This window comes from Rhea americana, unplaced genomic scaffold, assembly GCF_003343005.1.
Source record: "Rhea americana isolate MKP2758 unplaced genomic scaffold, rheAme1 scaffold_14, whole genome shotgun sequence".
NCBI classification, from domain to species: domain Eukaryota; kingdom Metazoa; phylum Chordata; class Aves; order Rheiformes; family Rheidae; genus Rhea; species Rhea americana.
The window spans coordinates 5,789,934-5,808,051 of NW_028185483.1; the positions used below are offsets into that span (position 1 = coordinate 5,789,934).

Here is an 18,118-nt window from a genome sequence, read left to right on the forward strand (position 1 = left end):
GGGCGGGCGGCGCCGGCCGCCGGGGAGAAGTGCCCCCTCCCGCCGCCTCCGTCGCCTCCCAGCGCGGGCACCGGCGGGTGTTTGTCAAGCGGCGGTTGCGAAAGGGCTGGTGTTCAGGAAGTCGGCGGTGGGAGGCCGCGCTGCGGACGGCCGTTCGCGCTGCTGGGGCTTTGTGCAGCGCTTGGGGCGGGGGCGCGGGGGCCACGGCTGCTGGCGGGCGGTGGGCGGGAAGCGCCGGCTGAAACGGCGGCACGCGCGGCGCGGCGCGGCGCGGCGGCGAAGCAGAGGGTGGTCACCGCGATGCGCTCGGGGCAGAGGGGAGATAACGCGATGTGACTTGCAGGGACTTCAAAGCAAGGACGAGAAACAGGATGTGCAGCGGCTTCCTGAGGGGTATCAAAATACATTCATACAATTCGGATGTAACCCATTTATTTCCTTTCTCACGCATTTGATCAGCTTTTTTGAGAATGGGATGAAGCAAGCCGAGTTTGACACTGTGCGGGGACTGAGGAACAGTTACGAACACCTTTTGAGTGATCAGCTTTAGTTGAGAAACGAAGTCATTTTTACTTACATATTACACCACATTGTATAGCCTTGAAGTTGTCTTCAGCAAATAGAAGACTAGGTCATGAGAACGGGAGACGCTGTTAAACGTAGCTTAAAGGTGATCTTCATCCAGTGTTAGCTACAGAGGGCTGCTGCTTGCTGAGCAGCCAGACTGAACACACACTTTCTGAAATGCCGTGCTGTCAATTATTTGCTGACTCCATCCTGCATCCTAATTTTATCATAGGAGTTGTATCATCACAGCAAATTAGTTTTAAATAATGTGATACTTGAATGAAATTTTCTGTTAAGTATTAGAAGACAAGAAATGAATTTCTTAACACTGATGATGAAATGAGCTTTATTGCATCTCATTCATGTGTTATGCATAGACCCTCCAATTACATTGTAACTTTTTATATTACCAGTCAATTGCCTGGCAAAAGTAATGGTAAACAGAGGATTATGAGCTGCTTCCTAGAGAATACATAGAGAACTGGTTGCAGAAAGCATGGGAAAACTGTAGGAGCAAATTTGAAAAATGAATGGAAGTAACAGCTATGATAATAGACATTTCTTGAAACAATGAATGAAAATCTCTTTGTAAAACTACTTGTTGCTGCTAACAAAACAAAAATACCATTAAAAAGATGTATTAAATATGCTGAAGAAGCTTTTGGTCCCTCAAATTCCTGGATGTTTTGCTGACCTCTTTACACAGTGTGTAGTACTTTTATTTTCACTTCTTGCTAATATTTTACTAATGTGTTTTGGGGAGTAAAATACCTCCAAATGAAGAAGAATAAAAATCATATGTAGTAATATAATCCCCCTGATCCAGTTAACCAGTAGTAGACCTTACATCTGTAAAAATTTCCTATAACTTGCTTCTCACAAGTAGAATAAGATCCAGTGCCTAAGTCTTGTTGGCATGTAAACTCCTACAGGACCTAACACTACTCATTTTGTATATGTTGCACAAGTGATCATGATAATTCTAATGCGGAAGGTCAGGTCTGATTAATTGCACATATATAGAAAATATGCATCATCTGTGGTAAATTCTTATTTTTGCTTTGTTTTTACAGTACATAAACAGGATAAATCTTAGTAAACTTAATAATGCTACACAGATCATCACAAGAGATTTAGAATTGAGGCCTATACTTACAGATAAGTAGCTATTACGTACATAGCAATGAAAAATAGAATAGGAATACATTTGGAGTTTGTGGTACTGTATATGTCCTGTGTGGGATACCAGCGTTTGTAGACAGTCTCCTGCCTCTGGCTTTCAAGTGTAAGATATGGTATTATATTTTGGCAAGTTTTCACCAGGAATCTACTGAAGTCGGGTAATTTTTTTTTTCAATGACAATTCTATATTGGTGGCTCTGTTTTATGTATTGTGGCACTGACAAAAGCCCCTTAACTATACTAGGTGAATCAATATCTTCCTGTAGGTTTTTCAGGCATATTTCATAATTCAGTGTTCTAAGTTGTATAACTAGCTTGTGTTTTCTAACATATAGTGCATTTTTTTGTGGTAAGTGATTTTGGTTACTTTAGTTTTTTTGTTACATTGTAATGCTTGTTGAAAGCCTGTCCTAGTGGAGCACTCTGGAAATACCTCTAATTTGTCATCTGCTGGAACTACTCATTGGATAAAATTCAGGGTTCATTCTATTTCACAACTTTTTGGACTGAATAGTTAACACCATGTGGTTATCTTAGATTATACTGCACTCCTGCAGTGGATGTAGTTGTTGCTTTACAGCATGGTCAGTCCCCAAATAGAAAACTTTGCACTTCATGGGCATAATGCTTTCAGGTTCCTGTCGAAGGATGAATAGTAACTGTACACTTATATGCCATTCACAGTATCTTCTATTGAGTGAATCTATCCTACTTGCTGCTTTTGCTTAGGTTCTGATGCGCTTTTAAGTGTGAGCAAGGATTAACTTGATGTTTTCATGATGTATCTACATTTAACAAGTGATGTACAAAATGGTGGCAAGTGATGGGACTGTTGTGTTTAGTAGGCTGCCACACTACTGTCTTTAGTGACTTTCATAACATCAATGTGTTATTGTAATTAATATTTTCCTAATGTGGAGAGTTTAATTTATTAGATGGTAGGCACCTGAGTTCTTATTGATCTAACACTTATGTGCTTATTAGCATCGTATTTTTTTTTCCTTTTCCTTAGATTTGATCTAATCTTTCTCAATTTGAATTAAGATTTTTTATATTAAGTATTTGTATAGGAAACCTAAACAATATTTTTTAGAAATGTTTTAATCCAAGCTAATATACCTGATTAGCCTGTTTTCCCAAAATAAGCACTTGAGTGGCGATGAAGTTAACTCCAAAGTCATATAAATAGACGTAATTATGAATGTCTGTCTTTTCAAAATATAAAAGTTGACATTTATTATTTTAGTGATATAACTCATATTTTTTCTGTTGAACTAGGCTACTGAAGGTATCATGTGAGAATAATTTCTGGTTTAGGTCAATTCAGTGACTGAAACGAATGAATTGATATGGACAAAACAAAAACGTCTATGTAATTGCTGCGGTCTGAATCCTTTTATGTTTTGCTATTTGAACTGCAAGATTTTCTAAGCAAGTATCATATTGTACGTTTTTAAATAATAGCCGTTGTGAAAAGGTTTGGAATACAGTTCCACAGTTAAAATTGATTTAATTTCTCTCTTCTTCCTAAAACAAGTTTATTCGGTGTTTCTGGTGTTCCTTCTTACTGTCTACGCTTTCTGAACAAACTCGTGGAAAACACTAGTATACTTTTCTTTGGTATACTTCTCTTTCACTTCTCTTTATTCTTCTCTGTTTTCTTGAACAGTGGAGCTTACACTGCCTTCCGTTTGCCATCCTTGTCGTTCAGAATTGCACACTTGATGAAAATAAATTAAAAATCAGAAAATTCAGGCAGATATGTGTTGTTCATACTTGATTTTTATGCAGCTGTTACACACTTATGGGTTTTGGTTTTGAGGAAAACCTGAGATTTACCTGCAGTGTAATCAGTTAGAAGCTGGTGCTTTTTATTAAGAACGTAAGGCTCTTAAAAGATTTGGACCATTATATGACTGAGAAGTCTCCCACAATCACACATGTTAAGAGGAGTTTGGAAAGATGTGGAATCTCATGCTCTGTACTTCAGCTGATAAGTGATACGAGGTTATCTTTACCTCAGGATAGAGAAATTCAAAAATTATTTTAAATGTAAAAAAAAAAAAAAAAAAGAATTTGAGTTTGTGCATTCTTTAATGCTTAACATTTGAGCTACAAAATTCATTAGAAAATCAGAACTTTTTTTTCTCCTATTCTCTTGAGTAATAAAGTTCCTTTTAATGCTGAAAGACTACAGTATAGCAGGCGTGAAAATTGTGAAGGTGTCTGTGGAAATAGTTGATTTGTATTCTTTGAAGAAAACAGAAAACTAGTATTTATAATCCCCCGTTGAAGTCCATCAAACTCTGGCTTTACAATGGCGTTAAAGTAATGCTAGAGGTTAAATATTTTGTGTAAAAATAGGATGATTAAGCTACAGAGTATTAATGAAAAATCAGAAGATCCTTACCTGGAATAACTGACATATGCAGATCATGTACGTTAATTATAAACTATAGCATCAGAAGCCCTCTGAGAGGGAAGCTATTTCATATATTTTTTTAAAATTGCATATTTTAAAGTGATGTTCAATCTCTGTTGTTTTTATTAGTATCTCACTTCAGGTATAATTTTGAGTTTAATCTCTTCTTTTTAGGGTGTAATGGCATTAAAAAACAGTTCTATTGATGTCTCTTAATTTGTCAACATTAGGCATGACATTTAAAAATATGTTTACTTCCTCCTCTCCCGCACCCAACTTTATGAAGAGCTCATTGATGCTTCTGAGAACAGAGGTTTTAACAGTGGAAGTGTTACTAAAGTGTCTGTTCATACTTTCCATCAGTGTACATAAATGTGACTGTGAAAAGGCCATGCAGAAGTTCAGTCTCTGTTCCTGTTATAACACCATATTCTCTGCCAGGATACAATTCTATTCGCCTTTGAAATGTCAGGCATTATTTAGTTAATACTCAAGACTGTCAGTAATTTATTTAATTAAAAAAAAGAGTTTCAATTTTAATTTCTAACAGTGTAGGCAGTGGAGCTTGTATTTTCCACAGTGCTTCCGATCTGCATTTTTACAGAACAAACAGATGTATGACATTTCAAATATAATTTTAAGCTATGGTCTTTGAAATTGGAAGTGATGTGATGTTATTGAGACAAAAGTAACTATAACTGTCTACTTGGTGTAATTTTAGCCCTATTGCCCTTTGATATATTATAGTAGAAATTTAGATAATTTTGCTCTTATATTTTATTAGGAAAGATGTTTCTAGTAGAAATGTAAGGATGGGTGCAATTGTAAAAGCTCCTGGTTAAGACCTAATCTGGAATACTTTATACAATTCTGGTTGCTAGTGTTTAAGCTAATAATTAAAATGGAACAGGTACAGAGAGGGAAATATCTCATATGAGAGAGGACCAGAAAAGCTTTGTTGCAGAATAAAAGCTGAAAAGGGTGTGATTGCTGTCTACAAAGACTTTCAGAAGGGAAGGAAACACCACAGGGGAAATAACTATTTAAGCAAAAGGATAGTATTGCCATAAATAAATGTAGACGTCTGCAGTATTCAGATTCTCAAAGAGCTTTCAAATTTGAGTATTGGGAGCTGTTTTTAGCAGTAACTATTTAGAAGTAACCATTTCTAGAAAGGGCTGTCTAATGTCCAGTGCATGTTATTGCGGTGGACTAGACTCGGTACCTGGCAAATCTTAGTGTTCCCATGCTGACAATCATCCTAGCTCTCTACAGCCTTCCTTTTCAGCTTGTCTTTATCTAGGCTGCGTTTAGCTGTTAGTTGATTTTCACCTTTCTCCACCAGACCAGGTGGTTGGGTGGAGGGAAAGTATTTGTAACTGGGCCTTTTGAAAATGTATCATTTAAGTTGAAAAAAAAATTTTTGTGTGAAAAATGAATCTGATGTGTGAAATCTTGTTAATCACTTTCCTTTAACCTAAGTATTTCTGGAGAAAATATTGAGTGAGCAATAGCTCCGTCAGATCATCACTCGGTCTTATGACCTAATGCCGTATCACTTCAGGCTGCAAGCTTCTCTCGTACAGCAAGCTAGATGAGGTCAAGCCCAAGATGAGACCTCTTAAGGGAAAGTGCAGGTGCTGCAGGAAGTGGTGGTGGTGAATCAGTGCGCTGTGTCTTCCTGTCGGTTTCTCATCCCCCATGAAGTTGGATGTAGCAATTCCTGTGTACATATTGGATCCTCTGAATGAATGAACTTAATAGGTGAATGAATGGAAAAGTAAACTATGGATGCTTTTGCAAACTGTAAAATTCTTGTGCCTAATACTTTGGGGGGGGGAGATTCCTCTCAATATTTATAGTATTTTTATTTATTTATTTACAGGTGAAGCCAAACATTTAGTACCCAACAAAATGAGAGATGTTTTCTGTACTATAAACTTGGACCAAGAGGAAGTTTTTCGTACACAAGTAGTTGAAAAATCTTTAAGGTAAGCTTAATTTTTAAGTGGAGATGGTGAGCAAGACCTCCTCAGTCCAGAATGAAAACAAGATACGTATCTGTGTACATGTGGTTTTGCTGTGCCTCCTTAAAATGAGAGCTGAATTGTGAAGATTACTCAGAAACACTGGAGCAATATGTAAATTTTAAGAGTATATGAGAGAAGGTAAAATTGGGGCGCATAAGTAATACAGTGCTTTTAAGATGAAACATGCAGAAACATATTTCACTTTTTTTTTTTTTTTTTTTTTTAATTCTGTTCCTTTGGACACCATAACACACTTTTTCTTGCCAGGTTATTTTCAAGGGAAAGGAATCTGCTTGGTATTTGCTTTCCTTGTGATTTCCTGTGTCTGACATATGTTCTGTAGTTGGTCTCTATTGGTAGAATTCTGCTTTTGGTGTCTGTCTTGTAAAACCTGTTTCTAGATTGAAGGAACTGGAACTCTTCCATTTATCAGAGTTTCTTTTGGTGTGGGATATTCTCCCTGAATAGGCCTCATTCTCTCTTGAAATTCTTGTTTTGGGAACTAATACAGAACGGCTTGCTTTGCCTCCTTGAGTAGTTAGCTGTTCATTCTGCTACTACCTTAGAGCTTTAAAAACAAGAAAAAAGTCGTGGTAATGTAGCTGAAGTAATATAGCCTCTTTTACATCTTGAAATTCTAAGTTCATTGTTGATCTGTACTGAAGCACTGGTACGGCTGGATCTTCCAGGATATCTAAGTGATAAATTTGGTTATTATTAAACCCTTCTCTCAAAATCCATATATGCTTGAATTTAAAACATTTTCCTGACTCTTGCAGTTTTGTTTTTAGCATTTGTTCTTTGAGCCATCTCTCTTGATGCTTCCTGTTCAGGAAGAGTAATAGTGTTCATATGGCAAATTTAGATAGGTTTAAATAGCTACTTTTTCAGAGTATCGTTTCAAAGCCTCCTTATGCCTATGCATAAACAGCAAGTGCTACATACCTGAAACCAACTAAATTCTGAAAATATTTGGATCTGACTACAGCAGTTGCAGATTAAATTGCAAATTAAAAATGAGATATAGTTGTCATTCCTGATTGATATTGTTTACTTGAACCTAGAATTAAAATTGAATACCAAAATGGAATCAATTGGGTAGTCCTTCAAAAAAAAAAAAAAAATGTTAGACTATGTCAGTAAATCAGAAACTTAAAATTTCCTTTTCAAGTAGACAGGAGTTCCCTTTTACCCATCAAACTAAATACTTTTTTCTTCTTTTTTTTTAATATATATATATGTGTGTGTGTGTCAGTGTGTGTGTTTTAAGAAAAAAGTATTGGTATTGATATTTTATATATATATAAAAAAGAGCAGTAGTAGTAAGATCATCAGATTCATCTTTTTTGTGGTTCTTACAGGCAATGCGAATGATTTACTGGTGTGCAGTTTTAAAGCATACTGAATATGTGTATTTTTTCATATTTAGAAAGTATGTCCCTGAGCAACAGGTTGAGAAAGTTTTCTATTTTAATTGTTCCTTATTGGTATAACCTATTGTACCCCTTCAGACTGTTTTGTATCCACGTTTAGAATTTCTTTATTAATCCTTTGTATTTTTCACTTTAAATTTTCTCACTGTGCCTAATGCTTTGCTTAAAAATAATCAACAACTGATTCATAAAGTGGTCACGTTAATCTATGTGAAGAAAAACACATTTACGTGGTAAGTTTTACCTTTTATTTATGCCCATAGCTACTCTTTCTTGAGCTGTATCATCAAAATTGACTTATATTAAAAATATGTTTTTATTCAGTCAGAATGAGCAGTCAAGGTGATAAGGAAATTGAAGCTGCTAAAGATAATTTTGCTCATAAATTTATACCTTTAGTGATGATGCTGAGAACAAGAAAGAACTCAGCTTCCAAAGTCGAAGTTGAATTTGTTGGGTTTAAAAAAAAAAAAAAAAAAAAAAAGGTGGGGGAGGCTGAAAAAACACTAGTAAAATTTGCAACTCTTAAACAGATTATTTATCAACGTAATATGAAGGCTAATACTGATTCATATGTCTACTTTGAAGCCTGTTGTAGGAGTTCTGAGTCTGAATACAATAAAAATTTTCTCTTGAAAAATTCCTCATAGGGGATTTCTGTGCTTAAAGCTTTTTGTTCTAAAGATAAGATTCTGGATAGTTGTATTGCTGGATATTTCATCAGTAGATTTTTTTTTGATTCTTTAAACTAGTTATTAGCTTCACTCTTATTTTTAACCTAATGAAGTATCAGTTCTTGAGAGTTTCGGTTATGTTTTGTAATTATTTTGGAGAGAAGAGAGGAGGGGTGTATTTTCTTTTAGGTAGGAAATATCATTAAACTGATCATTTCAGACATAAGCATGTTTGTACTAGTTTATTAAATACAAATATCGTAAAAACACGCAGTCAGAAAGATATATTATGAGAAAACAAAAAAACTAACTTTGTTTGGAATTTGTTGGTCCACCTGTCACTACAGTACTTTTCTGTAGAAAGAAAATAAAGACTAAAACCATCATCATGAAGCTGAATGCTTTCCCTGGTGATACTACTGCATTGTAGATGAAAGCATTTTAAGTCTATAAGAATTCAGTCGTTCCCAAAAATGAGGAGTTCTGGTGGGCACATTCATTTTTCAGAATTTACAACAGTGATGTAAATAAAATGGTCATTCAATCATTTGAAATCCAAGCTTCTGACTGTTGACTGTGATTGGGCCCAGAAGTACTCCTCCTTTGGTGGAAGTCTACGTTCCTTGAGAGCGAAGATAGAAGTACACATACACATAGTGTAGTTGGTGTCTGTAATATAGCAGTACCCAGAGTCTGTTTATGTGGGGTGCTCTCCAAATACTACTTGCTATTTATTAATACAGCTTGGATGACAGTTAAATATAGTGAACTGTAAATACCATATTGCACTTGATTAGCTGGAGAAATGCAGTGACCAGTTCAGTTTGGAGGAGCTAATCAGTATTTGAGAATGATGTTTCTTTTTCACTGTTCGGTGTTGATTGCTAAAACTTGCAGCTCTACTTTACAGGCCTGAATCTCGAGTGTCAAATTTGGGACAGAAGTTAGATCTAAACAAATGCGGGCAGTTTAGTGAAGTAATTCATAATTTGTGCTTTAATGAAATTTAACAATCTACGGAATTGAAGAGGAGAAACATAAAACTTCAGAGCTTCTGGGGAAGCTGTATGATTAAAAAGAAGATGGAATAGAGTGGTAGTTAGAATGAAGTGGATTAATTTAAAGTGGAATAACTTAACTGTTACTTTTTGTTTTTGAACACAGCTGAAGCATTCTAACAGGATTTTAACTTACTGTTATGGTATATTTTGTAATGAAATTGGCGTGTATACCTCTGATAACAGATTGGTAGTAGTGTGCTATGGGCCAAAGTTTGACTGCAGTAAAAATGCTGCTTTTTATTTTTTTTCCCTGTATAAATTATATTAAGTGTTTTGCTGTTTTAACTTTCAGTTTTGCTTTTCAGCCCTTATTTTGGGGAAGAGTTTTACTTTGAGATTCCACGAACATTCCAATGGTTGTCCTTCTATATTTATGATAAGAGTGTTTTACAAAAAGACCTGCGTATAGGTAAGTTCTGGGATATTCCGTACATCTTGCATGATTCAAAAAATATTTGGTTATTTTTCAGTATCGCTATCTGTAGTTTAATGAATATAATAATTAAACTGATGCCCACTTCAGAAAGGTGAATAGTGCACTTAAACCTAAATATTCCTTTAATGTTTGGGAAGCAGAATTTTTTCTTGTGTTTAATATATTAAAATCTGTTATATTCAAAATGCTCATTTTTTAGGATAATAGAACACTTTATGGTCTTATTGAATATATTTTTATTGTCATTGGGTTTTTTTCTTCCCTTCTGTTCCAATAGAATATTTAAGTAATTATTGCTACTGGTAAATCTGTACAGAAGGAATTGATTTTGCAATTTTAGAAGAATTCTTAATTATTTGTATTGCTTTTTATCTCTGCCAGTGCAACCTGTAAATCTGATAACTAACAAGTCATGGCAAAATGCTTTATGTAGCTTTTTAAAAAAATTAGAGATGGAATTTCTTTAAGTGCATAATTGCCCTATTGCAGCTGCTATTTTGATATAGTTTCTATAAAAGCTCTAGCTAGCAGTGTACTATGGAAGTAGGCCTCACATATGAATTGAGGAAGGAAATAATTTGCACCAGGATGCCAGATAATTTGGTATAATAACAGCTTTCCAAATAGCAATCAGAAGAGCAAAAGGCGTTTACCTTCAATTTCCTATTTAAAAGTTCTTCGACACCGTTACTGTTCTCTTAAAGCTTCATTATGTTATCTTTCTTACAGCCACAAGTGCATTCTTATTTTACCTAGTCTTATTAGTGATAGCAAAGATAACACATATTAATTAGCTTAATTTGTCTCTATATAAGCTCTTTTGCTGTTTTACTTCTGTTCCATGTTCCTAGTTTGCTCATTCCATGAGCTTTTCATATAACATCACTAGCTTTAAAAAGATGGAGAGGGGAAAAAAAAAAAAAGTAAAGACCTCAGATCTCTTAAACTATTTGACCTGTTCACATAAATGTGGTATTTATGCCCTCACCTTTCCTTTCTCCCTGCCCCTAGGAAAGGTTTCAATCAAGAAAGAAGATTTATGCAACTACACAGGCAAAGAGAACTGGTTTTTGCTTCAACCTATTGATTCTAATTCAGAGGTTCAGGTAAGTATTAGAACTGCACATTTAAGTTTTAAAATTAACTCTGTGTAATGGTAAAACTTCATACTGAACTGCAGCGGGTAGAAGTGAGCCGCTGTTTTAACTTGTGAGTCAATTGTCTTTCAGCCTGATTAAAGAATAATGCATATTCTGCACTTCTAAACTAGCTGTATTGTTGCTTATGCTAATTTCAAAACTGATAAAATACTTGAAACAACTGTCTGGGAGATGTTTACCAGTATGATATTGTATTTAAAGTCTTTGGAGCAAGAGGATCTATGTACTTGAGATGAGTGAAAATTTGGGAAACTACTGAATCTTGTTTTAATCAGTGTCAGTGTTATCATCTGAAATTTGATCATATGATATATTGAAGTCTTCAAAACTGGAGTTATTTGGTGCAGAGTCTTAGACTTGGCAATGTTTGTATTTTTCTTTTGAACTTCCTAGGTAGGAGGGAATCATACCTACTTTTATAAAAGGTGAATGTTTAGGCAGAATTAACCAACTGTGTGCTGTAAGCTTAGAGTTCCACTGTTGGGGTGTACAAAACAATATCCGAACTGTTATCGCTTTTTCTTACCTGTTGAAAATCAGAGTTGTCTCATTCTTCTTCCAATTACACCATCTAATTGTACTGAATATTCTAGAAAATCTTTTTAAAATATAAGCTGAAATGTGATTTCTGCTTTGAGCTAAGTATTGTCATGTGTACTATCATTTTTTTCCTCATTCATTAGAAAAAAACATGCATTTTGTTCTCTTACTATGAGTAAGACTAGGCTTGTGAAAATTCAATTAAAGTCTTTCATATAATTGGTTAGTTTTCTATGTTTTGGAAATAAAATTTTTAATTTTCCATGGCATTGTAGCTCGCAGTTGAATGTAAGCTCTTCTTGATACTTTCCTATGGCTGGAGTAGGTCAAACATGCTTCTGCATGGCTTTTCCAGGAAAAAATGACACTTTGCCCCTAAGGTGTGAACTCCTCATGATAATCTTTCCTTAGAGTTAGGAATTTTTTCGTTTTCATTTCATTTCCATTTGCACATGTCTCTCCTCTGTTCTGCCTCTTTTTTCCCATGGAAATTAGTAGGAATAGGTCTCAGAAATTGCTCTGTTGCTATCTGCTAAATTTGGCTCAAGTCTACTACTTGGTTCAAAAGTGCCGTAGTGTACTGACACTTAGACTTGCAGAATTGTTCCAGTAAGGCTAAAAATAGCAGACTTAATTTCATAGAAAAAGTGTACAGATGTTTAAAAAGCTAAGTAGTGGTTTGAAACAGGAAAGTAGTTTTCAAATACACTGTGCTCCCTACAGGGCTAAACACTTAGTTAACTATTTTTTTTCTAGTTTCCTCCACATGAGTCTTTTCCTTATGATGGGTACAGGGGTGGCTTTGAAGTGTTTTGTATTCCCTGGCTATGTGCAGGATATGTTGCAGTTTCTTTTAAAGAAAAGCTATTTCCTCCAAGAATACTGTGCTCTGTGTTTACCAGAAATCTATTTTACATACAAGCAAGTTTTGCTCTAAAGAGTTACTTGTATTTCAGATACCTTAGTGGTAGAAATGCATATTCATTTTGCAATGAATAAGTGGAATATTGTGGTATACGACTTGCAGATATACAAAATCCAGACTGAGTCATAAAGTGCTTTGGCACTGGCTGGTATATTTCTTCTAATAAGTTTATCTTGGATTTTTCTTAAGTTTTTTTTTGTTTGTTTTTCTTTACACTTCCAGCAATTCTCATCGTCTCTATGGGAAACTGTAGGCTATACCTTTGTAGGTCAAATAGAAGTAGCATCATAAGAGATTTTGAGTTCATTAATGAACAAATCTAGACAGTTTCTAGAAAGACTTAAAAGTGTATTGAATGCAACATCTTTTTTCCTGGAATTACTTACTGATTCTTTTTAAATGAAAAAATGGGAAGGAGTGGGAAGAAACGAACAGAGCAGTCATTTCCTAAAACCATGTTAGCTATTATAAATTTAGGACTTCTCTAGGGTAAAAAGCACAATGCACTACTGCTAATGGAAAAGCTGTATACCCAGCATCTTACATTCTAGTTCCACAGCTCTGTATTAATATTGGTAATCTGAAGTGAAGGTAAAGTGGAAGTTTGACAAATTAAAGGCACTCTGTGCCTAAGTTAATGCAAGGTTTTGGTTTAGCCTAGCATAAAATGATTACAAAAAACAATAAACATCTGTCTTGAAGTTAACTTGGATTTGTACAATTACTTTTCTTCTCTCTGTTTTTTATTCTTTGTTTTCTACCCTTTCCAAAATAGAGATAACACAAAGATACTGTTTTATGAGTTCGTGTTATTACTAGCTGGCTTTCTGGTTTTAACCGATCTTATTTAGAGAATTTGATTTGCCATGTATAGTACACTGCTTTTGCTGATGCATAAAGGTGTGTCAGTTATGTTGATTAAACTGTCATATTGAAATACTTGAACCAAATACTGTGGTTCAAGTATGTTAAATTGATGTATAAGTATCTTTGTATTTTAATAACTGTATTGATAAGATAAAATTGCATCTGATGTAATTATGCCAGTGTAAAAACTCAGTAGATCAGATCTTTGTTTTTAAAAAGGAATGTAAGTTAATATCAAGCTAGAACTTACTCTTTTATCCATTTTAAAAAGGAAGGAGTGAAGGGACTCCATGGGAGAAGGAGGAGGCTTTCCCCAGCAATGGGAGGAGTGTCTAAAAATTATTTGGCTTTGACTCTTAGTAAGCATCTATTCTATAGAGGGCTTTTTTGCTTTGTTTTTAGGAGAGGGATGTTGCTTTTTTTTTTTTTTTTTTTTTTTTTTTCCTGGCTACAATATTGAGAATGGAGAGTCATTCATGCTGCCTTCTTAAACTTTCTCCTCTGTCCACTAGTTCTTGAAAAGTGGGTGTGAATGAGGGAATAGTAAGCAAATAAAATAGTGTTTGGAAAGTTGAGTGGAACACAGTATTTAATTGCAGCTGGTACAAACTTTTTTTTTTTTAAAAAAAAATTTTTTTGAGATTTTTTTATAAAATGAAGATAGCCTTAGCATGCTAATAAAGTTGTTAGGATTGCATTTGTCTTTTTTATAATCTTCATTTAATTAATTTGAAATGAGATCATGTTGTTAAACATAGTCCATTGTGCTACTCATGGAAAAAAATATTTTGTAGAGATTTGATCTACATTTGTGAAATATATTGAGGAGAAATCTTTTATGCACTTTGAAGATTTTGAAAGTGACATTCTTCTTCGTTAAAATTGATAAGGTTTACATTATTGAAATGATGTACTTCTGATAGGATAGATTCACCTGGTGTTCATGTCAAATGCCTAAGTTTGTTCGGAAAGATAGAGAGTGAACCTCAGGCCAGTTTGTAGATTCAAACAGTCCGGATCTGTAGTCCTAGGAAAGAAAGATCTGGTATAGAGTAAACCTTGCAATAAGATCCAGGTTGACCGTATTCTCCTAACAGTATGAAATTGTAGGCCATTCCTTTGTGCTAGGAGCTAGGTGTGGGAGACAGTAAAATATGCTATATGCTTCCTCTAACTTAGAATAGGAAGCTGGAAAAGGCTGATGAAAGCTAAGAAAACTTCTCTGTCTGGTATGTATAGAGTCTTTGCAGTAAGTACACATAATTAACTGTTGTGTGCCATATTAAAGGTAGGAATATTATATAATTTATGGAGTGTTCTGGAACCCCAGTTTTACTTTCGTATGCTACAAAGTTTACCTGAGGTGCTTATAAGTAGATAACCTGAATTATTTTGGTAGGTTTGTTTGGGGCTTTTGGTATGCAAATTCTCTGGGTTTTGACTTTTTTTTTCCTTATGTTTAAGTGTTAACGTGCTATGATAATATATTAAAGAGCATCCTTCAGGTTACTAAAATCCAGTAATTCAGTTGTGATATGTGTTCATTTGAGTTGGGGGAGGTGGAAATAGGACAGACAGTCTAGCAGAAACACTGTAATTTAGCATTTTGGTTGCTGAGGAGTTGGAGAATAACTGTTAGTATTTTAAATCTGTGTAACACCTCCTCCCATACACATACACTTGACCCCCAAAATAACCTTCCCAAACATACGCCACCTTTCAAGCAATTTGTGCATCTCCTCTTGAATATGAAGGAGAGAAGATTTTATGAAGAAAACTAATACTGTCAAAAGTTACTTTGTGGTATACTTGCAACCATAGAACATTGGGCACAGTATATATTCAGAACATAGACACACTATATAAGTGCCTATAGGGGTAAATATTTAAAATAGTTGCCAGTCTGGTTTCCACTTATGAGTTTTAGAAGCCTTTTACTTGGTATAGGTATTTGCAACATTTCACAATGTGGAAATGATCCGAACATTGAAAATGTGAGGATGTAAAAAAAACCACTCGTAAAGTAATGTGTTTAAATGCAGTAGCAATTTTATATATATGTGTGTGTGTGTATGTGTGTGTGTGTGTATATATATATATGTATGTGTGTGTGTGTGTGTATATATATATATATATATATATATATATATATATTAAAAAAAAGAGGCTAAATTGTTTTTGTGATTCTGACATTTAGGTTAGTGATTTGGGCACTTTATTTTTTGACTTTTCTGGTAACCTGCGTGTGAATCTCATCCACAGAATCAGCAGCTTTGTCTCCCTCTTGTCAGTATTGGGCAAGATAATTGTAAATCCATTTATAAATTAAAAATGGTACCTACTTGGCTTTGTGAACTGCTTTGAGATAACAGATCTACAAAAACGCATTCGCATAAAGAGTTGTTCTTATTTGTCCTATAAGAATGACTGATTTCTCTTGATGTTTTGGTCTAGAACCGACCTGTACAACCACATTTAAAACCAAGCTGCATACTTCTTTCAAAGGTGTGATATCAGCATATCAGCTGCTTTAGGAAACCATCACACTGTTCTCAACAAATAAAACAATGATCTGTCTAAAACTGTCCGTATTTGTCAGGGAAATACTCACTTCGATGCAGCCATTTTGTTGTATCCATTATGGTGATGAGTTTTGGACAAAATATAGGTATAGATAACATCAGTAAACTTTCTATTGTACTGACCACTGCAAAAGAATACATGACTTGTCGGCTTTGGGTGTTTTTTTGGTCTTTCAGTGTTTGTGTTTTTTTTTTTTTTTTTTTTAAGAGCAAAGAAAGGCGTGTTTAGGCCATTCACAAGGTCTGTTTACTTAAAGTAGTAAAGCCAACTGTTACAGTAAATACTGCTAATACTGTCTCTTCATTTGTCATTCAAGAACTTTGCCTTGTAAGGCTGTTGGCTTCCTTCTCAATATCCTGTTTTTAGCATGTAAATCTATTTTTGTAATAGAGTTTCTCTGCTTGACAAATACTTTCTTAGTGTACCTGTGTTCCATTGCATGTAATAACAGTTTGCAAAACACTTGGCAGGCACCCTGAAATAGTTACATTTAAAACTTCCTTAAAAAAAAAAAGAAACTTCAGGTCTCCTCCCATATGACGTACAGAGAGAAAAATACAACCCTTGCCCCAGGGGATTTACCATAAAAACATTTCAGTTTTACGTCAAAACATTAATGTTTTAGAAACGTGCACAAGGTCAGGTAAGGATTTTACTGCCATTTTAGAGTTGTAGCAGCAAAATTGTAGTTCAAATTGTTGCTTGTTCCCTTTGTAACACTTAAAAGTTGCCTTTCAGGTCCCTTCCCTAAGTTGTCCTGTTTCTTATTCGGCTGAAGAAGAATCCTAACCTCAAACAGACCAGTGTCATCAGATGTTTCATTTAGCAACTACACAAATCTATTAAGAATAGCAGTATGTGTTAGAGTGAAGGTCTGTCTCGCCTGGTGGTGTGTCTCTTGACAGTTGCTTATAAAGGATCTGTAGAGAAGAGTTTAAGGATTAGGGAATCATACAGCAATCATTGCCCAGAATTTTCCCAGCTTCCATTGGTTTGTGGCTAGTAGACTTTGTGAATACAGGTAATGCAGTTGTAAAAATTAAGTCTTAAGTCTGAACTATTTCAGTTAACCAGCACGAGCCAGTGAGGCTGTTTTCTCTCTTTGCATAGTTGTGGAAACACAGGAGTCTGTGTGGAGATGGTGACTCATCCCTCCAACCAACTCTTTAGTCTTTATCAGCATCAGTGTCTCCTAAATTTGATGTGAAAGCCAGTACAAACAGTCAGGACTGGAAAGGAGTTGGAGTGTTGTTTAGGAAGATGTTTGGAGCAAGGTTGTAGTACAAAGCTTTGGACATCCCAAGAAGGGTGCATGGCATGGCTTGGAGTTTTTGCAGTTTTTATTGAGAGGGTAAAGTAGACTTGCCCTTGCTGATTTCCAAGCTTAATCCATGCTGTAACTTATGGATTCTTGTTTCTAATACATCTTAGTAAAACCAGACACCATCCTACCACCTCAGAAAAAGAGAAGGAGGAGAAGGCTGGGTTTGGATATTTTTATCACCTTTTCATCTCATTTGGTTGTATTTTCTGTTCCACCAAGGCATCAGCAGATTTCATGAGACAGTTAAAAGCTGCACTGGGATAAGATTTCTGAAGGGTGTTCAGTCTGGTGGAATGGGCAGGGTTTTACAGCTGTATGTTAAAGGTTATTGGTTATGGCTATCCTGTGCTATTCTACTTCTTTTATGTATATAATTGCCGTGAGATTCCAAGTTCGTGTTAGGACATACTCTTCTGGACTCACTCTTCATTTATTCATGTGTTCTTCCAACACTCAGGACAAAAAGTTTGAGAAGAAGTTTTACTCTTTGTACTTTTTCATGCTGGGAAGAAATACTTTATTTTTTTGGCATGTGTTGGATCTCTAGAGGCTTGACCAATTCATGCGCTGCCTGCAGTTTAGGATGACGATGCATCTCTTAGTCATTATCTCTCTACATACGGTACTTGCAGGATACATACTTTAAGTATCTGCTTGAAGTGGATGTATTGGAATTACCTTAAAAGTTTTTTTTTTTTTTTTTTTTTAACTATAAACTGTATTGTCTTAATCACTACTTTTAAAATAAAGGCTTTTAAATATTTGTATTTTTTTTCAGGGGAAAGTTCACCTTGAATTAAAACTGAATGAACTGATAACAGATAACGGATCTGTGTGCCAGCAGCTAGTAGTACAGTAAGAAAATATATCCATTCTTCAATTTTGAGTGATATAATTGGTCTCTTTTAATTTTG

At 35.0% G+C, this 18,118-nt stretch overlaps 1 protein-coding gene across 2 annotated transcripts in view; it reads left to right on the top strand.

Moving 5' to 3' along the window:
- Positions 1–6,062: 6,062 nt before the first annotated feature.
- Positions 6,063–18,118, top strand: part of RASA2 (RAS p21 protein activator 2) — a 44,580-nt gene continuing 32,524 nt past the window's right edge. For both annotated transcript variants that reach the window (XM_085298626.1, XM_085298627.1), the window contains exons 1-4: positions 6,063–6,162; positions 9,675–9,778; positions 10,817–10,911; positions 17,983–18,059. In XM_085298626.1, the coding sequence (XP_085154752.1) occupies positions 6,086–6,162; positions 9,675–9,778; positions 10,817–10,911; positions 17,983–18,059 (353 nt within the window). In that variant the 5' untranslated portion in view covers positions 6,063–6,085. The remainder of the gene's footprint in view (positions 6,163–9,674; positions 9,779–10,816; positions 10,912–17,982; positions 18,060–18,118) is intronic.